At 39.6% G+C, this 22,279-nt stretch overlaps 1 protein-coding gene across 4 annotated transcripts; it reads right to left on the bottom strand.

Annotated features, from left to right (window-relative positions):
• Positions 1 to 640: 640 nt before the first annotated feature.
• Positions 641 to 22,067, bottom strand: ZFAND4 (zinc finger AN1-type containing 4). Of its 4 annotated transcripts, none has more exons than XM_042818242.1 (10): positions 22,002 to 22,067; positions 21,248 to 21,537; positions 13,789 to 13,864; positions 13,631 to 13,698; positions 11,956 to 12,142; positions 9,035 to 9,182; positions 7,024 to 8,205; positions 6,428 to 6,482; positions 3,615 to 3,732; positions 641 to 1,479 (listed from the first exon to the last, which is right to left on the bottom strand). In XM_042818242.1, the coding sequence occupies exons 2-10, from the start codon at positions 21,429 to 21,431 to the stop codon at positions 1,344 to 1,346; spliced, it is 2,154 nt and encodes a 717-aa protein (XP_042674176.1). In that variant the 5' UTR covers positions 21,432 to 21,537; positions 22,002 to 22,067; the 3' UTR covers positions 641 to 1,343. The 4 variants fall into 4 exon arrangements, with proteins under 4 accessions (XP_042674176.1, XP_042674178.1, XP_042674177.1 ...); XM_042818244.1 differs by having other exon boundaries at positions 3,615 to 3,729; XM_042818243.1 differs by lacking the exon at positions 22,002 to 22,067 and adding an exon at positions 21,909 to 21,933.
• Positions 22,068 to 22,279: the final 212 nt, after the last annotated feature.

The following is a 22,279-nucleotide window of genomic DNA, read 5'->3' as shown; positions in this document are numbered from 1 at the left end:
TCTGTTATTCGCCCAACTCGTACCTGCTGTGCTCATCAGATGCTACTGTTTGCAATGCAGCAGAGATTTTCACACCAAAACCAGTGAAGTACTTCAAGAATCTAGCAAGAAAGGGACTGCAAACATTTATATGTGTAGATGCAATATACAGATTCATACTGGAGCATCCTGAGCAACATAAGCTTGTAAAGCCTCCAGACAGGAGTAAGGCTCCAAATATTGCTTCCTGATGTAGCTACATGCTCATTAAAGGGTGTCTCATGTAAGTAAATTCTGAATTGCCTTCTGTACAGTATCAGCAGGAGGTGATAAAGGCTCCAGGTTAAAACGTCATTCGTTGAATACTCATTTTGCCTTTGCTGCCACATCCAGGTTTACTTAAAAGCACAGCGTTGGTCACATTACTTCTAATGAAACGTGTGGGAATTTTGCCACCAACTTCAGCAGCAACAGAGATGAGCCAGTGCTTCTGACAAAGTAAAAATACCTCCTCCTCCCCACTCCCAAAGCCCAACTTTTAGTTTAGGAACACGCTTTGAAATAGGTAGTCATTTTGTGCATCTTTAAGATCAAAAGCCAGAATAAAATTTAATATTTATTAGAATTTCTTCCAGTAACAGCATTTAACATCTTAACAAACCAAGCTGTGAAGTCTTAAAAAAATCCAGGTTTACAAAAAAAATAAAGGTAAAATAAGTTGTTCTTTATATTTAATGTCAGCAAGTGGAATTTTCTACTTAAAAACAAATTTGTAATATAAACAGAATTATTTTAAGAAAATGTGATTAACATGATGTTACTTTCAGAATGGATACACAGTGTATGAATACCGATCTGAAAAGAACGGGGAGCAGAGTACACGACTGCCTTGGTCAAAACAGGCAGTTTGAAAAAAGGGAAGGGAGGAGGATCTTTCCAGTGAAATAACTTAGATACCACACAATGGACAAAAAATGCAAAAGTACAGAAGACATTACATGACGCCCTCATTACAACACCCCCTCAAGTCTGCTTATACTGTAAATTAAGTCAGTAAAGTGCATCTTTAAAAGACTTGTCTAGTGAAATACCTTTTCCAATTATAAAACACAACACAAGACGTGCAGTAACAGTTAAATCATAGTGTAAGTTTTTAAAAACTAACTTTTCATTCACTAAAGAAGAAAAGTTGTAACTGCAGTAGTGTTCACATTATTCTTCCATAGGATGCATCCTTGTGTGCTTTTGATACTTGGCAAATCCTCAGATATGAAGCATGGCAAAATTATGCAGTTTAAGCAAGTGCTTCTCTCAATGAAATACAACTCTTCAATGGCAGAATGGCCACATGCAGCACAACCACATTAGATTTTGGGAAGCTTTGGTGCACTAACGATGGGATTGGTCTTCTGTAAATACCTTCTCCCTGCACTCTTATAGTCGTAGGTGCAGGTGTGAGTCTCTGCATAGCGGTGAGTTGCACAGAAGTTGTTTCCACATCTGAAGAATCAAGAACATTAGAAGTTACAAGCTTTTAGAAGCTTTTAACTCTGACATGCTGGGAGCCCTTTGGCTTAATCATGTCTTGTTTACTTGACATGATTGCTCAGATTCTAGTCATCTTTGACTGACAACATTAACTGGTAATCAAAATGACATTTTTTGACACTGAATGCTGCAGTTCTGACCCAACATTCTCTTCAGCTGGGAATTTAAGCCATCTCAGCACTCCTGAAATCAGCTAGCAAGAATCACAAACATATAAGTTAAGAATGATGGGCTTTGATCTACTTTATTTCATTTTAAAGATCTTACACAACAGTAGCGGGTAGAATTTAGAGGACAAATCCTTAGAACTAAAATAATGGCATCAGGTCAAAGCCACATAATATATTTCAATTAAAAAATGCCACATCATTGTAACCACTAAAGCAACTATTTAGTTCAGCATGTGATTTCTGCCTGGCATAAAATGAAATTAGTTACTTCCAATTTAGTCAGCTGTAGAGATGATACACAGACAAACTGCAGGGAACACAATCATCACAGGAAGTATGCATATTTGCAGAATCAGCTGCAAATTCAGTGAATTAAAATTAGGATTTTTCCCTTGACAGCTCAACACTTACTGAGGAAAAAAAAAAAAAGGAAATTACATATGTATGTTGTACCTAATCTGAAAAAGTACTTGGAGAACAGCACAGAACCACATAACTCTAGAGGCTGGAAGGGATCTCTAGAGATCATCTAGACTAACCCTCCTGCCAAAGCAGGCTCCCTGGACCAGGCTGCACAAGTAGGCATCCAGGTGGGTCTTGAATGTCTCCAGAGGAGAATTCACAGCCTTTCTGGGCAGCCTGTTCCAGTGCTCTGTTCTCCTTACTGTGAAGAAGTTCTTATGCACATTTATGTGGAACTTCCTATGCTTCAGTTTGTGGCCATTTCCATCCTGCTGCTTGAAGTATTTGATTAAGTTGCTTCTTGACTGTAAAGCAATGACATCATTCAAAAACAGAATGCTCTTTAAAGGGACTGAGCATTACCTGTCTGCATTACCATCCCATTACTGCACTCCTCTGTACCCTCTATCTATCTGGGTTCATAACAAACTCTGCAGCTGTTCCTGAGGCTTTCCTGCCAGGTAACAATTTTGTTCTTGCTTCTGTAATCACCGGTCTGTACTCACTACTAGGTGGTTCCATTCTAGTAAGGGGTCACATGGTTGGCATTGTACAATTTTTCCCCTTTTTCTGAGCTTCATTTTTAACCTTAAGCAAGCTGCTTAGTTATTTCTAGAAGAGCTTCCATCTCTTGACTCAGTAGAAAACTGTCCAACAGCCAAAAGATGTTTCAAAAACCAAAACTGAAGAGTCAGTAAGGAAGCAGTTTCTCTCTGAAACTTCCCATCTGAATTCCCCAGCTGCAGAAGTCCTGCTCATTTAGCTGCTGACATGAACTCCAATCAGCTTCAAACATAGGCCTTAGTGCAGCAGCTTCTAGCCTTTGCTTGTTCATAGCAAATGGTATCAAGAATATCTTGAGGAAAACAACTGAGACCAAAACAGATTTTTTGTTGTTGTTGTTTTTTTAAGTTACTAGTCACCACCACCAAGTCTCATTATGCTGTCAGCAAGCTGTGACCTGCAGGACCAGCACTGCAGCACTCTGCTTTTGAAGCGCTCTAGATGCTCTAAAGCGGCTGAATTTTTACAAGAAATAGTAGACGTGCAAGAATTAAAAAGCTGTCAAAGAAATTCTTAAGCAATCAAACAGTGCAGATATGTTGTAATAGATCTGAGGGAGTTTTTCCTGAAATTGCTCATGGTATAATTATTATGCTCCACAAAGTGTGTTAATAAGTCTGTAGTAACTCCGCATCAGTCTTCTCTATTTCAAGATACCTTGCATTTCTTTAATTTTCCTAGCAGAATCTATTCCTCCACAGCAGAGCACGTATGATATTTCTGAGCTTTCTTTCTTGGAGTTCTGCTGAACTGAGAATTGAAACAACTCTTTCAACTTATTTGAAAATTGCCTTTTGATGTGCCAGGTTTTAGTTAACATCACGCAGCATACAAAACCTTTTGGTTATCCCAGCTATTTAACTTAAACAGCCAGTTACACATCACACCTACCTGCACTCATAGCTGGTTGCCAATCCAGTTTTCTTGCCACAGAGAAAGCAGTGCTTTGAAATTTTCTTTTTTGCTTGAATTGAGCCATTCACAGGTGGAAGATGGGTTACTTCACCTGCTTTCAGAGGTAGAGAGACAGCAAAAACAATTTTATTTATTCCTGACCACAAACAAGTTGAAATTACCTTCCAAAATCCAGATTTATTTTTCATTTCTTAGGATACTTCAAGTGGGACCCTCAAGCCCAAACAGAGTAAGAACACCTTTGGAACACCTTCAGAAGGGATAGTGCAATGCATGACTTTGATACATTATTATTTTTACATCTGTTAAAAATTTATATAAGCAAGAAGTTACAGAAGAAAAATCAGATTTACTAATGCTATTCCCAAATGCAAAATGTAGTGCAACTGGGAAAGCACTACACACAACAGCTTTCTGAAGAATCAGTTGAACATTTAAGTACATAGCATATAGCATATGCTAATAACTCAAGTTTACCAAATAAATATAGCAGCATTTAAAAATCTTGCTGGCACATAAAAACTGCAATAAAAGTGCATGATCAACTACATGTAGCTTCATAAGACACTTTGTGGATGTTCCTTAGACTTCAATACTTAAAAACTCATTTCACTTGCTTCGTAACTGGAAAGCACATAAAGAAAAGTAATCTTTCCTCCTTCTGGAGAAGCAAGCTTTTACTTCTGCGTGCTTACCATACGCTGGGATATAGAAAATGAGCAACACATTCTCTCAAACACATTTCAGCGCCTGCATCACAGTATTATCAGGGTGCTCCCCTGAAAAAAATGACCTAATGAGCTGAGAAGTGGTCTTTCTGAAGTGCACTGCTAATCGTAACAGTTATTTCTCAGCTGAGATACTGTGGTTAAATGCAATAGTTAACATCAGGTCATCACTATACATTGTGGTCCTACCTACCAATCAATGCTATCATCCTACTGTCATCTAAGAACAGAAACTTCCAGGCAATGTTTGTCAATGTCACCCATTTCATTATCTAAAAGCACACTATTCCAGAAGCATCAGTTAGCGTTGTTTGGGAAAGAGAGCTTGAAAACACTCCTCACTGTGAACTGCACATAGACAGAAAAACAGTACATCAGCCCCTACAGCAGCTGTTGTAACACGGAATAACTACATAAAATCATAGCCATAAACAAGAATAGGAATGTCCTTTGGCTAGCTATAGAAGTGATAGTTACCTTTTTCCCAAGGGGATGCATAATATGACACCTACTGTGTCTTTCTCATGTCTGAAACCTTTTGAAAAATACACTTTTGCTTGAGAAAACAAACCAAAGGAGTCTGCTCATCACAACTACATCTGAAAAGGAGTAGATGATAGAAAGGTAGGCTTCCCCATCAAGCAGACTTGTCTTTTTTTGCCATGGAGTATTTATGGACAAACAAATTTATCAGTGCTGACTGTCAATTCAAAGCTACACCCCAGCTGTGACAGAAAGGCACAAGCTTTTGCAGCTTTTGTCCTTACAGCGTTGCATAAATTTTTTTCTGAGGCTATTTTCTAGCTCATTCTCTGTACTGGATCTTAATGTCCTGAAACACATGCTTCCCTCTTTCCCTAAGATCATAAAGAGAGAAGAGAAAGCCTGAAAATTGCAAGTCAAAGGCATGAAGAAAAGTGGATTGTGCTGAGAATCTTCACAAATGCATTAGCTCACTGTCTTCAGTAAAAACTGGAGTAAGTCAGACCTCTTGGAAATGCCGATGGGCCTTAGGCATTTTCCTTGGGCTTCTGGTTTGGCTCTGGGAATTACCAGACCAGCACACCTTCAACACTTCAAAGCAACGTTCTCATTGACTAGGATGGTTTTCCTATCACCAAAACAAAGTCTGCAAGACTTAAAGCCAATACTAATCTGTTGACACTATAAAATGAGCCTAAACAAGGGTTTTCGAAAGATATGGAAGCAAACCACTGTGCTTAGCAGTTTAATATACACACAGTGAGGAGGGAATAAAAGAGAAAACTCAAGATTCACCATGTACGTTAGCTTTTCTTAAATGAATATTTGAACACAGGACAATTATTGTCTTGCCCAAGTGAAGAGGCAGGAGATACATCCCAGTGAATTGTTTTACAGTTTAGGCTCATGATCATTCTTTTACTCTTTTCTTAGCACTCAGCCTGGCTGCTTCAGGCTAGAGACCAACTCACATGGTTTCAGAGCTTTTTAAAAGTGCTCCCCTAGACAAATATACTCCTCCTGAGAGAATTAATTACACCAGATATTCATATTTAGGTTAACAACACCCAATTTCAGTAGATGCCAAGCATTAAGTATGCTGCAGTTATCTAGACTAGAGTAGAAAGATCAATGCTTGTCACAAAAACCAGAGGAAATCAGCGTGGTATCAGTGGTCTTCAGTATCCATGCCCTCCTTGCTCTCCTTTTGCCAAATCTTTTTGGCTTAGGCTGCAGTCCTAAAGACAATTCTACCAATCAAAACAGTCTTTCTAATTCCAGAAGTATTCACAGAACTAGTCTTTCGGAAACTTCAGAGTAGAATATGCAGGACTCATTGAGTACTAATAAAGCTAGGAAAGAGTCACAGTTTTATCTACCCGAGATCAGGATGACATTTGTATAGTAAAGAATTGCTTAAAATATTAAAGGTTACAATACACTTTAGAAGTGTAACACAGCAGAACTTTGAAAAATGTATACTTCACAAAGATACATGATTTCTGTCCTCTAAACACACGAGAAAACAGGAAAAATTAAAGAGTCATCTTCAATTATTATTTAAGTCACATTACTTACCTACTCTTTTCCCTACAGCTGCATTACTTCCATTCATTCCAAGCCCACGCGCAGACTAAAAAAAAAAAATTTCCACAAGGAAATTACTAGCACATGGAAATTAAATGAAAGATTAGGCAGTCTGGTATCAGCTTGTTTGAAACCAGTGTTGTAACAGAGTACCTACAAAAACAGTCCTTCTGTACAAAAAAAAAATAAATCATACAATATACAGCCTTACTCAGAATGACTGACTTGAATTTTAATAGTCTCCCTGTATTTCACAACACACAAAACAACATAGTACACTGGAGATCTGAAGCTAGGAACATATGGTATCACTCACAGGGAGAATTTCGGAGTAAATGCAATTAGTGAGCAGCAGAAATCAGATGACATTTCAAACAGTCATAATTCTATCATTACAATAACTAATAATTTTAGCTGTGAACTAAACAACCAATTACTTCTAGGACCCATTTAGATAAACACACAGCTAAGATACAAAAAGGAATTTAGAAAATAGATGCAGACAGAAACACAAGGTAAGAGCTTTCATAATGCCACCACCTGAAAGACAGGAGAAGCCCAATTTCTTTGGAAGTATTATTACTCACTAGGATATATTCAGCAGCTTCATTTGGAGGAGCAGTTTTCCTAAAGCTTTCTTCATGAAAATTCTGAAGGTTTGTAGGTAGTGCAATACCAGAAGTCCGAAACCTCCCAGTCCCATAAGAACTCTGTGAACTTTCCCTGCTTGCACTTCGGGCCAGCGAAGCTAGAAATCCTAAGTTATTTACAGAACTCACAGGTTCTTTGGATGCCTTGTTAGCCACATCTGCAATGCCTCTGGCTTCTGCTTTAGCAATTATATCAGGTCTTTTGCTAAGCGAATCTAGTTTCATGCTATGAAATCTAGCAGTCCTAGAAAAAGAGGAATCTGCTATACTACGGACTTCCAAGGATCGGAGTGTGTCTGGTGAGGTTGTAGTTCTCAAGTTACAAGACTCAAAGCATTTGGGTTGTGTTTGTGGTTTCAAAGAACTGTGATGTGCCACTTGCGATGAATACCAAAGAGGTGACAAAAGCATACTTTTTTGAGGACTTAATTGACGAGTACTGAGAAGTCCAGTTCCCATCGCTGCAGTGCTCAGTATTTTACTTATAGGTTTTTTGTGCTGTTCTATAACCTTAGGTTCTTCATCTCCATTAGCCAGTTCAAGTTCCGAGTTCCCCTTTCCTGTCTCATGTATCTCACTACACTGTTCAGTGGTGTTTGCTTCTGTAAACAACGCGAAAGTATCTGTTTCAGACAGAAGTTTTTCCTCTGTTCCACACAGTTCTACATTTGTTAGATTTGGATACAAAACAGAATCTTCCTCTGTTGCTGAAGTCACATTTTCAGACGCTTTTTCCAAATTTGCAGACAGAGATGAAACAGGAGGCAAAATACTATTTGTAGGTACTTTTGCATTTTCTAGTTCAACACGAGATATTTTGGGTGGTAACCTGATGCTACCAACTGACTGAGACCAAGAATTGCTCTGCCAAGTGTTGTCTTCCTTAAGAAAGTCATTAGCTGAGGATGGCATTGTTCTACCAGTCGTGGCCAAAGAAGCCAGTGCTGTAAGTGCATTTTGAGAAGACTCTGAAGGATATGCATTCCCAGAAGGAGGTAGGCAGGACTGTCCAATATGAGGGAGCACTCTTAAAAACCGGTGGCGAGCAGCAGCCGCCGAGCCACTGGATGGTCGAGGAGCTGTTGGAGGACGAGGTTTCACCTTGACAGTCTTTTTGGGCTATTGGAAAAAAAACAAACAAGCAAAAAACAAAACCAACAACAGTTAGTGTTTGAATTATGGAGGCAATCAGAGACCTGGCTGAGATCATATTCTGAGGAATTCTGACAGTAGCAAAAGGCCAGAAAACACTCATCCTATCATTCACGCTACTCTCTCACCTGCTACTAACTACCTAGACTACATACCAACATCAGAATAGCAAGATCAAAAATTATAATCGGAAAAGGCCATGTCAGAGGAATAAGAAAAGGGAAGCCAGAATGCCAATTAAGTTATCCAGAAGAATACAGTCTAAGACAAAAAAAAAAAAAAAAAAAAAAAAAAGGTATGTCTTCATTTTACATCTAGGGAACTAATTAATAATTTTAAATAATTTTACTAATCCAGATCTCCTGAATACCAGCCTAATGTTTTAATTGGTTGGCAATCTTGTTCTCCTATTTAACTCTACAGGACTCTTAGTTACACTAATTCTTGTACAGAATTAGAAATATGTTTTATTTAAGATAAACACGGCTCATTCTCTACTGTAAGAGTGCTGGAAAACGACATTACTTAAAGGATCAGAAGAAAAACAAAACAACCACCACAAAAATAACACAAATACATCAAGGACAAGCAGTGAATTCCTCGAATACTGAAAGGTAGATCCAAGGGAAGTCAATGCCCCAGGGAAGAACATTCACGTGTCACTGTTCCTTTTAAACAACGGATAATAAATCATACACCCTTTATCGCTCTACTTCCCGAGACAGCAAAGTATCTGCTTTTCTAAAAAGCCCGTGCAAACCATTTGATCAGAGAAGAATTTAAATCACACTTTCACCTTTTTACTTAGATTCATGTTTTCCATCTTCGCCTTGAGCAGTTTCATTTTATTCATAGTAATTGAATTTTCAATAATCTGTTGGCCAGAAGGTGATGCCTCTGCCTCATCTTCATCATCAGCATATAAGTTATAAACTGAACCACCACTGAAAATAATAAAAGAAACTTTGTTTTTACCTCTAACCAACTTAATTGTGTTTTCAATGTATTCTCACAACTAGAAAGTCAAATCCGCAGTTGATCTGTTGACAAAGCATTATGAAAAACTATGCAAAGACATTTCAAATCCATTATTTTAGAACATAAGCATTCCTTATTAGAGTGCTCACAAAAATGATGACGCTGAAACCAGTACACAGTCCCACTTCTGGGAAGTTGTTATACCATATACAGTTGGTTCACACTCACTATATATTTTTCCCCACAGAAGGAATATCCAGTTCCACAAGTGCCTCCTGAAGGTATGGCCAAAGCTGTTAACAGTGTGACTCAGACAACAAGCTGGTCAGTTTTCCAATTAATCAGACACTGGCATGGAAGGAAAGTCCAAATTTCTATCCATCCTGAGGGGTGTTCTCACCATAAATGGAAATGGAGGGGTCACCCATGTGGATGTGATATTCTATTTCTCCTTTTCAAAATAAAAAAAAAATAAAAAAGGATCAGTTTAGGTTTCTAAAGAGTCTCACATTCGGAAAAGAAATACAGATTAGAATTGCTAGAGCTAAGACAAGATAGTTTAATTCAGTAGTCACTGGCAGTTCACACTGTATTTTTCCAACTTGTATCCCAATAGAATGCAAAAACTCAACATCTTAAGATCAGAATCTGACTTTTTTTCCTAGGAAGCATCAGTCACTAACATGTATCCAACATTGACAGACAAATAAAAGAATCATATGAGTGTCCATTCAATTACAAATCGACACCTTTTCAATCTCATACATAATACTTTTTAAAGAGTGTTTTAATTCTTCCATTAGGCTGCTATCGTCTAGAAACTGGGACAATCTGGTGATTCCCTGTGTTCAGAAGAATGTTTTACTCTATCAAACAAAAATTTCTTCTCTCCAAAAGAGACCAAGGAACAACTCAAGGTGATGGGCAAGTCAGTACCAAAACTCAGTACCAGAGCTCAGTACCAAAGCTGGCACCTTTACTAAATTTAGATTTGCATGAATCAGAAAAGAGACAGTGTTTTTGTACTGACCTTCCCAATCCTTTTCCTAAAACGTAGCAAAATTCACAAAGTAACACAGCTGGGAGACAAACTTTTAAAAGCAGATTCAAAACAAGTCAGAAGAATAGTCCAGTCATTTCTTACCGAACTCTGAACAGCTCTGTACAGGGACGGTCGGCACACACATTACATACCTCTCCTGGTAAAGATTCAACACTACACAATCATCTCAGAATTTTAAATCTGCAAAGATTTAAGTCATCAACTTAAAGCCATTCTCAGAACTTCTCCTCCTTCAAGGTAAGAATAGAAAGAAGAGGGATGTAATGGTCCCATGCTTCACTTTCCCCCTCTATGTAAAAAGAATTGTTTTTGTTTTCTTTCATTTTCTGACTAAATAGAGACAAAAACAACACCAAAAAAGAACTAAGGAGTTTTTCCTTTAATGGAAACATAAAGTTATAAAAGTGGGATGGGGAGATTTGTCCTTCATTATACTTCGAGCCCATTTCAACTCACTTTCTCCACTGGTGTAAATATTCTTGAGATTTTGCTTACAAAACGTCTGCTTCAAAGATGATCAGTATATTGTCAAAACACTGCCAGCACATCTTCACAACTTCAAGCACTTTCTTTTAATCCAGAGACAACTACCACTGTGCTTATACTTTGACAAGCTTTAACAATTAAAAGAAAGTAAAGTACAACAATCTGGAGAGCAATTAAACAAAACCTAAAACAACATCTAATTTCTAAACCGCAGTCACCAAATACTCATATGTGAGAAATGTGACCTTGGTTTCATTCAATAAACAGTGAAAAGAATAGCTAACTAAAACTATGCAAACCTTAGCCTTGGAGAAAATGCAGCCAGTCCCTACAATAGTACAGTTGTTTTTTTTTTGTTTTTTTTTTTAAATCAAATGTACAAATATTACATTTCTCAGGGGATTAGAAAACCTACCTCAAAGCTCCAGTAAAGACAATGTAATATTTTTTCCAATATATTTTATCTATTTTGATAGTATCAGAAAAAGAATCAGACCAGCAGTCTGTTTACTATAAAACAGTAGCTTAAGCGATAAACTTAACTCCTTTGTTAATATCAGTACTTTGATTCTAAGATAAGTTTGGTGTTTCAACAGCAGCTAAACCAAGGTGAAGTTATATTCAAAGATCAGCTCTAGTAATAATTATTTCAGTATTTTTTTCCTAAAAAGAATGAAAAAAAATAAAAATAAAAAAGTTTCCCTAAAACTTTAGGCAAACTCTATACATTAGTAATCATTTATCTTCCTGCCTAATGGCTTGCATAAATCATTTCTATATAGAAGATTTACACTGATGACAAATTTTTATAAAACTAAACAAATGCCTTTAAGCGTAAAAGAAAAATTGTAATAACGTTTTTTTGTTTTTTTTAATTAATGGAAGCTTTTCATGCCCTTATTGCTAGGTTGACTCTGTCTTGTATGAAACTGCCTTTGAGAAAGGGGGCTGAAATGTCGAGAACTGCCTGAAGTACAAGGTCAGCATTAACTCACTCTTCTGACACACAGAAATAGACAATAGTCAGCATGATCATTGACCACAGAGCCTACTGTGTAGTCAGGTCAACCACTCAGAGCCCTTTGTGCACAATTATTCCAATACTCCAGATATTCTTTTGACAAATAAAACTGAAAATAACATTATTCTTCAAGATGGGGATGCCATATCAAGATTAAAACCAACTTTACCTCAAAGATTCAGACAATGGAGTTAAAGTACCATCTCCTCGGTCTACTACACGGAAGAAATTCAAGTGATCTCCTTCTCGATATACTAAGAAGGTAACTTGTTTGTTAGATGGCCCTTTCTCCCAGATCTCATCTCTGCTGGGATCCATGTATTCAGCTATTTCCCTTATAGGATCTTCTACAGGAACTATGAAGGGAAAAAAAACCCAGAATAAAACCAAATGATTTCAACTTCTACCAATCATACTGTATTTTCAGACCAGGCCTAAATACAACTATGTGACAATACAGAAGCTTTTTCCAGCATGTCCGTCCACTGGAAAACACCACCAATCAAAGATTCAACTTGAAACGGTCTCTTTCAAACTCTCTTGCTGTTCTGCAAGCAGCACTCTACAGATTCAAGTCATACGCTTAAATATGCTAGATTTACAACATTACATTTCAGTGAATTCTTTATTAGCAAGCAAAGTCTAAGAAACAACAACAATTTCTTTGGAAATAAACTAGCTGAGGTGTTAACTGCGATATTTCTACTGTTTAAATAATCCATCCTCTGAAAACCTGTTTGTTCACTAATCATAATTTAAAATCCATTCCAGGTACTCTTTAGAGTTTAGGTACTCTAAACTGTTCCACTCTCAGATTTTCTGACCAAAAGGAAAAAAAAGTCAACCACTAAAAATAACTTTTAAATGTTTAAGAGGTGAGCCTACTTCAGAGTAGGAAGAATGGGTCCAAAATAAAGTTACTGAACTTTTTTTTTAATTTTTTTTAAACAGCTTCAATTTTGGTAATTCTGTCACTACAGAATAGGAAGAAAAATGTAGTTAGTTCAACTTTACATGGTAAAAAGTAATACTCTAGCTATGTTTCTTTCATTAAGGCAGCAGATCCCTGGATTTTTTTACTAAGAGCACTCAGTACTGCAATCCGGAGATCCTTCAGGAGGAACAGCTGAATGTTTACAGAAAACTTGTCATCTGGCAGCAGCTGACAGTTGGGTGATTCAAGCTATGACAATCCGGTCTCCAAAGGTACTGAGTTCTCTTAAAACAAAGACTAATCATAGTTCTCCTACAGTAATACAACCAAAAATGTTAATTCAGTCAAGTTCACAATGCAAATACACCTTGTTTTACAAAAAGTATCTCTGGTAAACTACACTTAGAGTAGCATTACAACTGAGGCTTCATTACATTAAAGCACTCAAATACTAGGCGCAGTGTCTTCATTACCTCTTAGAGCTCAGTTCAGTTTACAATTGGAATCCCCACCATAAAAGACATGCTGAGTGTTTTCCCAGTGAAAATTATTAAAGGGATTTCTCCACTTTCAGTTTTCATTGCTCTATGGATGATGCACATAACCAACAGTAAAGCAACATCCATTTCTTCTTAAACAGTGACATTACAGTAGTGTTGCCTTCTTCCCTGAAGAAGTACTGACTGTAAGACTTGATGATGCTGTACAAAGATGCTCCTTAAACTAAGGGCAAACAAAATTAAGAGATGATGCAATTGTTACACTAAGAAAAAAAAAACAGAGGGATATTTTTACCAAGTATTTCCCAATTAACTGGGAACTGAAGTCTGCTTGCCTGAAATAGTTGAGTAGCTGTTCAGTTTTAACTTGCTACATGAAACCATTAGTTTTTAACAAAGTTAGCACCTACCTCTCCTAGTGTTAATAGGTCCACCTCGCATAGCCAGAACTAACTTCAGAGTGCAGCCTTCTGAAATGCTGTAAATAACAATAATTTTTGTAACATTCTCTATTGTCTATATTAATAATCATTTAGAAACATTCATTGCAATTTTATTCTATACTTACTTATAATCATTCAAACAATAGTCATCTTTGAGTTCCACATTATTCCAAATTAAGTGCTGCTGAGAGATGGGAATACCTAAGGGGAGAAAAAATAAGATTAAAAATTGATGAGAGGGCTTTGGAAGAGTTTTGCTTTTGAAGAATGTGGGTGTACAAGGATAAGAGATAAGAAAGGAGATCACAAGAGAAGCAAGCAGGACAAGGACAGACACTTGAGCAACTCCCAGTCATGATATCCAACCTTCTGAACAGTTATTATGACTGAAGGTGATCTTTTCAGTAGGCCTGTACTCACACAAGGAGTTCAACCTCTTGGCTCAGAGTTGTGATTAATGGTTCTGTGTCAGGATGGAGGGCGGTCACAAAGCAGTGTCCCTCAGGGGGCAGTCTTGGGACCGGTGCTCTTCAACATCTCCTTCAATGACACAGACAATGGCATCGAGTGTAACCTCAGTAAGTTTGCAGATGACACCAAGCTGAGCAGTGCAGTTGATACACTGGAAGGAAGGCAAGCCATCCAGAGGGACCTGGACAGGCTGGAGAAGTGGACCCATGAAAACCTAATGAGGTTCAATAAGGCCAAATGCAGGGTGCTGCACTTGGGTCGAGGCAATCCCAGGTATTTATAAAAACTGGGGGAAGATCTCCTTGAGAACAGCCCTGCAGAGAAGGATCTGCAGGTCACGGTGGATGAGAAGTTGGGCATGAGCCAGCAGTATGTGCTTGCAGCCCAGAAGGCCAACTGTGTTCTGGGCTGCATTAAAAAAGAGGTGGCCAGCAGGGAGAGGAAGGTGATTGTCCCCCTCTACTCAGCTCTTGTGAGGCACCATCTGCAGTACTGCATCCAGGCCTGGGGCCCCCAGTACAGGAATGATGTGTAGCTGTTGGAGTGGGTCCAAAGGAGAGACACTAAGAGGATCAGAGGGCAGGAGCACCTCTCCTATCAGGAAAGGTTGAGGGAACTGGGATTGTCTGGCTTGGAGAAGGCTCAGGGGGAGACCTCACTGTGGCCCTCCAGTACTTGAAGGGAGCACATAAACAGGAGGGGGAACGGCTATTTATGAGGGTGGACAGTGATAGGACAAGGTGGAATTTTAAATTGAGACAGGGGAGGTTTAGGTTAGATATTAGGAGGAAGTTTTTCCACACAGAGGGTAGTGATGCTCTGGAACAGGTTGCCCAAGGAGATTGTGGATGCCCCATCCCTGGAGGCATTCAAGGCCAGGCTGGATGTGGCTCTGGGCAGCCTGGTCTGGTGGTTGGTGACCCTGCACATAGCAGGGGGTTGAAAGTAGGTGATCATTGTGGTCCTTTTCAACCCAGGCCATTCTACGATTCTATGATTCAATAGGTCTGTGGAGGCATTCAGTTGCTTCAGACATTGTAGAATACATGCTCTTTACTTGTCACCAGTTGAAGGAGGGTTGTTTTTTTCCCCTCTTATCTGCACCCCAGAGCTTTCTGTCCACTGACATGAAAAACAAGATAAAACTAACTACAGAGGTACTGAATTATTTATTACAGATAAATTCTGTGATATTCTGTGTCACTCACAGCTAAGACAAGGTTGCATTAGAGTAACTGGTAACAGCTCTGTTACAGTGCTAACAACTATAAATATGTTTTATTGTCACTTGATATGGAAACCAGAAGCTCATATATACAAAGAAATTCCTCCTACAAATTTTTACCTTCTGTAGATGTTCTTCTAAACCATGCTTCAATACTATTGTCTAGTAACACTCATTTTCAAGTCAAGTTCTGGGACAGATTTGGTACTGCTTTTTTGTTAAAAAAAATAACGAACAACTACTTGACATGCTTACTTAACAGTCAGTCTACATGAAGATCACCTTTGTTTCTTTTTGCCTGTACAACCAATTCATTTAGATATAGGCATGATACACACTGAAGAGAGTTAGCATAAGCTGGTACAACCTGAGGTCTTCACACATTTCTATTAGAATGCTGCCTCTTTCCAACTTTTGGATAGTACAAGCCAGGACAGTTAAGAGAGGAGGACACACATCTGGCCACCAGAAACATTAAGGCTACTGGGGAGGTGAACAGCTTTCTTGAATGCCTTTGAAAATAAATAAGTAAGTAATCTTTCCATAAGCATCAAAAGGAAGTACTTCTGCTGCATGTATCTGGTGAAATCGGTATTTAAGATTCCACTGTGCACTCCTGAAAAAATGTGATTAAAAGGAAGGCCAAGAACTACTTGTTGAAAAAGGTCTAAACACTATTCTTTAGGTTAGGAAGCAACACCTACAAATATATTCTCCAAAAGATTGAAGCAACCTTATCACGTACTTTAATTCTTGGTCACTTTAGTGTCAGATTGTGTCATTTGTAGCTCATTTACATTCTCAGATATTTAAAAGGAGGTGTAAGTGGCTATACCACACAGACTTCTACAAAAAACAAAAAATACATCTGGTGAGAGGGGAATGCAAGGATCAGAGTTTTTCAGTTGTTTTGGCACTAGCACTCAGCTTCTCAAGGCTGGTGACAGTGCTTGGGAAGTTGGGCAGAAAGTAAGTTAAGCAGCCACTTCCTAAGCTGGAGAAAGGGCATGAAGCCACAAACACCCATCAACAGCAAAGAGGAAAAAGGGGTCAAATTCTGACAAAAGCCCAAGCAGATTCAACAAGCTAAGCAGACACTCCCATGTAGAAGACATTGCATTTTGGTGGACCTATCGTCGTCTTTTTTTAATGCTTCAGAGAAGATGACAATTTGCTTCTCCCACTACAGCTAACATTTTATTTTATGAATGACCAACACAACTCTGCACTTGGAAGGTAGTCAGAACAAGTCTTGTATTTTCTGAAGTACACAAGCCGTTTATGAGACCAGATGCCTTCATATAGTAGACCAACATAATAGCTATTATCCTGCCAGCTATTTAATAACTGACTACTGGTTAAGTTTCAAGTCTGCAGCACAAGCAAAATGAGAATGAGCCAGCAAGAGCCAGCAAGTCTGCAGTAAAGTCCTTTTCTTTGTTTTGCAGTCTCCTGATCACAAACAGTCATTACGGTCTGCATTTGTTATGGTTTCAGCAGCCTCCAAGGAGCAATTTCCAATTACTCTGATAAACCAAGAGAGTGTTTGTTAAAAAGGCTGGCTTGCAACTGGCAGTTCTGCTGTGAAACATGTTTTTGTTCATCTAACAATGACAATGTATTTTTGATTAAATGAACAGATGAAAACCCCATACTCCGGTATAATGGGAAACAGACGGGACCGGTATTTATTATTAAGTCCCTTTCATGCTGCTTTCTAAGAATTTCTGTTATGTATACACAATTTAAATGCTAAATGGTTTATAGTTTTACGTGCAAGAAGTTAGGCATCAGCCGACAGTGGATGCCCCATCTCTGGATAAATTCAAGACCAGGCTGGATGTGGCTCTGGGCAGCCTGGTCTAGTGGTTGGTGACCCTGCACACAGCAGGGGGGTTGAAACTAGATGATCTCTATGGTCCTTTTCAATCCTGGGCTTTCTATAATTCTATGATTATAGCAAATCTTAAAAAGACATCTGCATGTGGGTTCAGTACATAGAATTGGCAACAATACAGAGAATGACGAGATACTCATCTACTATCCCCTTCTCAAGTAGCACATGACTGCATCACTGCTCACTGTAAGTTAGTACTCGAAAGAGAGGAAAATAGGGCAATGAGCAAAAGCTCAGTGCTCAAAAGCAAGTGGGCAAGCCAGGTGATGCTGTAGGAAGACAGAAGTTTCTTCAGATTGTATACACATCTGTAACCATTCAGTAGGCAAAACAACCTATTAAAATGGTGACAATGGGGGCACAGAAAAGGGAAGGAGGGATTCAATGCTGCCTCTGAATCAGCCATTCAAGACACACTCTCACAGTTTGCTTCTTTACTCTTTCTGGCACAGAAAGCAGGCTCAAAAAACTGATGTGGTTTGACCCTAAAAAAGCCCTATGGATTTTAAAGCAACCTTTATTTTATGTTGTAGGTAGGAGTTACTACGTTTAGGAAGACAAATATTTGAAATTCAACATTCAAATGCAATGTACTTGTCTTTCATCCCATGTTGAAATTGCTGCAGAGCTCCTCAAAATATTTACTTTTTATTCCTACTTAGAGAGGCTGGGCTGACAGCCTCCATTTTGCCCTCTGAACTGCCTACATTAGGGAAGAGCTGCAAAGGTTCACACCAACTTACAGCACCAGGTGGTATTTCCATAACCAGTAAAGTTACCAGCCTTCATTTATATGATAGTAGCCCACATTACTGTACATAGTTTCATGTATTATCTACAACTCTTTTACAGAGCAAAGAACTAATTACTACAAAGAGCACACCATCTGAATGTTCCTTCTATAAAATTAAAGATGTGGTTCTGAGTGAACAATACTAAACATCGCCCAGCCCAGCAGCCACAAAGACTTGTGCAAGAAGAGATCACCCAATGGAGTGACCAATGTTTATCATTTAAAAATAAATGCTAGTAGCTCTTTTGGTGAAATTCTGCTAATTTTAAGCACCGTTAATATGTTAAACCTCATCCTTCCATGTCATCTTGAAACTCAAGTACTGTGCTACCCCTGACCATCAACACGTGGTCCAGCTTTAAGATCAAAACATCTACTAGTAAACCAAAGGGACAACCCCACACACAGCTGCTGGCTGAGAGTATTCTGGCTTTTATGCCACCAGCAGAGACAAAGGGAGCTAATTCTCCTCCAGCATAACACTTAAGAAGGCTCCTTCAGTGAATTCAATGCTAGAAATAATTTATCTGAAGTGGATCCAAAGCCACTATTAGAACAAATCGAAGTTTTGATAGCAAATGCTTGCTTTACATGGGACATGTTTCAGACACATGTCTGGACCTGATCCAAAAACACAGCTCACTCCAATTTACGAGCTGATGCGCACAGAAATTTTAGATGTGCTAGAATCCATTAATGCAGTTTAACCCACATTCACTGATTAAAGCTAGGTGGAATGAGAGAGCTGAGATCCAGAGCTCTTTTCAGTAGGTTACCAACATCTACTGCAGCTGTCTAAACAAACCCTTTATACATCAGCTCACTAAAGAGGTACCAAGATGACAAACAGTATCAGAAGTATTTCAAAATTCCTTAAGTGTCATCCATACTATCCCTTCTTATTACAGTGGAGAGCTACAGACAGTATAATTTTTGACAGATTTATTGGCTTAGTTTTTCACTATTGGCCTCTTAGAACTAGAGGAGCTGATGACAATTTCCCAAATCTGTTAAATTCTTATATGATTCTGTATTTTGTACATAGTGATGTCAAGTAGCAAAACAAATCATTTTTCCAAATTTTACTTTTGTATGATTATGTACCATCATCCTCAACACATACATCAGCCTACAGAGACAACACACACTCTGAGGGACCCGTGGAGTCTTGTAGCTGCGTAGGACCATTCTCCAGACACATATGCAGCTTAACAAGGAGAGGTTCACATTCCATGGAAGCTGAAACAATACAATAATAAAAAACAAAAAATAGCTGAAAAAAAAAAAAAAAAAAAAAAAAAAGAAAGCAGCTTTCTGCTTCCCATGCTGGACCATAACCACAAAATTACTTCACAATTCTCCCTTCACCTGAGTGATTCATTGCTTGAACTTCTGCTCTACAACAGAAACTTCATTGCTGAAAAGTTGTTTTCTGCTTTTGTTTGTTTTTTGCTTTCCAAAACATACAACAGTAGTCTTGGCTGCAGCACAAAACTGATTTGTCATTGTGTCTGTCCCCTATACACTTATATACATAACCAGTTTCCTCTGCCCCCTCTGTAACTCATATTGATTAGCAAGTTACAGATCTTTTAACTATGTTCTGGGGTACTAAAGTATTTGATTGTAAGAACCAAATTATTAATAATTAAATGAATACAGCAAGCACCTAAATCATTAATTTATTGTCATAGAACGTACAACATAAAAGACATTTCTGGTAAGCACTGCACTCTTCTTATAAGAAATGACGACACTGAAGTTGGGCAGCCTACAACCAGCTGTAGATACAATTCAGTGTGCCAAGCTGCAGTCTCCTGTTTTGGACAAAAAATTCAAATTCTTCTTTCTCAAATTTTCCACTGGTCTCTTCATGCATCCTTTAAAGTTCTTGCTTTCATCTGTACTGTCTCAACAGTCTGCCTTCTTATCTGCTCACACCTTTTGTACCACTATAATCAACCAAAGAAGTTAAAAAAAAAAATAAAATAAAATATCATTTTCATGTTTCACCTCTAGCCTCCAGAAGCAACTCAACATGTTCCCTGACTCATGTTTAATTAAGGCTCCAGTACAGGCAACAAAACGATGTCCACACAGCTACACTAATTCAGCTATGCTGATACAAATCTCTAGTTACATACATGGTAGAGCTTCTTTTATATAACCCTATTAGCTAAAAGTCACTCTTATTGCCATGACCTCCCTAGTCAAAAGTCACCCTTATTGTTGCAATGCTTCTGCTTCAGTTCATTAGCATGGATTTCCATAAAGGGATAAGAATATCCTTCAAATCAAGCATCATATTACATCTCACAAGTGGGTTACATGCAGACAGAAGGATGAAAAACGTAGACAGGTATACAGGAGAAAGAAGATCCCTTGTCTTGAAATTAGAAACTGCTGTACTGTCAGCTTATGCAGCTACACAGTTCTGTAAGGACTATGAAGTGTAAGCATGCAATAGTGCAAAGCAGCACGAGTATTGATACAGAGGTATTCTGAATCACATTCTTCCATGCAGAAATGGGAGACAATTGACCCACCACATTTTCTCCTTCCATTAGGATCACGTCAACCTCATAAATTAAAGGCAACTTTAATTGAGACACGTGCAGAGTTCATCACATTGCAAAGCAGCATCTGAGCCAGACTCAGCCACCACCACAATATCTCTCATCTACTCAGAACTCCCACCAGCAGCCTCACACTGTCCTTGCAGCTGGCCTGCACATCAGTTATCCTTTAGACTATGGTATCAGACAAATGGAACTACCATAACCCAACCAACCTAAGAGACAACAGCTGCAGCACCCAGACTGAAGCGAGCTCAGAGCTGCAACACAGATGTACTGCATGACTCCTGACAGCCCCTGCTTTGAGAGCTCTCGCTGACTAACAAGGGAGTTCTATGTCAGACAATATGCTGAACACCAAACCATGCAATTAAGAGAATTAGTGATTTGCCACAGAAGTCTTACAAATCATCGCTGATACACATTAGAAAAAAGAATAAGAAAAAACCCATTCCAGGGAAAACTACAATGTGAACTGATAGGAAAATTAAAGAAAAAACAACTCTAAAACCCAACCTACAAGTTGAACATCTAGCTTACATGTACAACTGAACAGATAACGTGTAAAACAAGACTTCCTCTGAGGCGATGGAGATGAAGCTGAAACAAAAGAGAACGGTACCTTCCAGCCTCTGAATCTTTGCTTTGACGGAAATCACAGTTTCAAAGGGCGAAACGCGCAGCTCGAAGCACGTCCCTGTGAGCGTTTCAATGAAGAGCTCCATGGTTTCATAAAAGGGGAGTTTGTAGTGAAACGGCTCCATGTTATCCTCATTGAAGAAAGGAGGCTCCTTCTTGTTGGCCATGACAAAGGACTCACAGCTCGGTAGGAAGCTCTGCCAGAAAGCCGCGTCCTGCTCCCAGTCCTGGGGACAGGCGTGGTGTATCGCTGCTCATGTTGGGAACGGCCGCCTATAAAGCAAACAAACACAGCCTAACAACGTCTGGGCACAGCCGTTCCCATTTATTCCAGAAGGAAAATAAAACAGCAGATAAGAGCTGGGAAATTAACATCTAGGTCGTGCAGGGAACCGCACCGGCTCCGGGACTCCGACCTCACGCAACATTTCAAGATCTTTTGCTACCCGCTCATTTACGATTTCTCTCCCGACCGCATGGGCTGGGCTCAGCGCTGGGGGAACCGCGGCACCCGTCCGGGTCCGGAGGCCCCGCGGAGGGCGGGGGAGCGTGGCTCTCGCAGACAAAGGATAGGGAGCAGCTGCCCGCCGCCTCCCTCGCGCCTCAGGGCGGCCTCACCCCGCCCGCCCCCGGAGGACACCTACTCCCTTTCACCGCAACGCTCCGGGGGACCGGAAGAAGGAAGGCGGAAGAGTGGCACCAGCGCAGCGGAGACGGAGAGCAGGGTGCCAACGTACCTGCCGCCGCCTGGCCCGCCCGGGGGCTACGGGGAGACAGGAGGAGGCGAGGCGAGGCGAGGCGCGGCCTCCTCCGCCCGGCGTGTCCCGTACAGCGGGGGGAGGAGCAGCCGGCGGCGGGTGGGGACAGTGAAGACGCACCGCACCGCCGACTCACCGCACCGCCGCTCACACCCCGACAGCCTCCGCGCCTACCTCGCCTTTATGACATCCCCGGCGGGAGTTCTGCCGCGGGCCAATGAGGCGGCCGGGCTCGATGGCTCGGCCAATCGGCTCTC

The sequence above is a fragment of the Centrocercus urophasianus genome, unplaced genomic scaffold (assembly GCF_019232065.1).
Source record: "Centrocercus urophasianus isolate 14NV4802_14NV808 unplaced genomic scaffold, USGS_Curo_1.0 seq_17, whole genome shotgun sequence".
NCBI lineage: Eukaryota > Metazoa > Chordata > Aves > Galliformes > Phasianidae > Centrocercus > Centrocercus urophasianus.
Note: the sequence above shows the minus strand (reverse complement) of the source record. Positions and strands in the feature narration are given on the sequence as shown.

Bases quoted from the DNA above. Each gene is read 5' to 3' on its own strand.
- ZFAND4 (XM_042818242.1), bottom strand. From the start codon at position 21,431: ATGGCCAACAAGAAGGAGCCTCCTTTCTTCAATGAGGATAACATGGAG. The intron at 13,865-21,247 runs GTACCGTTCTCT...TTCTCCCCTTAG, and splicing joins AAAGATTCAGAGGCTGGAAG to GTATTCCCATCTCTCAGCAG. The intron at 12,143-13,630 runs GTAGGTGCTAAC...TTCCCTTCATAG, and splicing joins ACCTATTAACACTAGGAGAG to TTCCTGTAGAAGATCCTATA.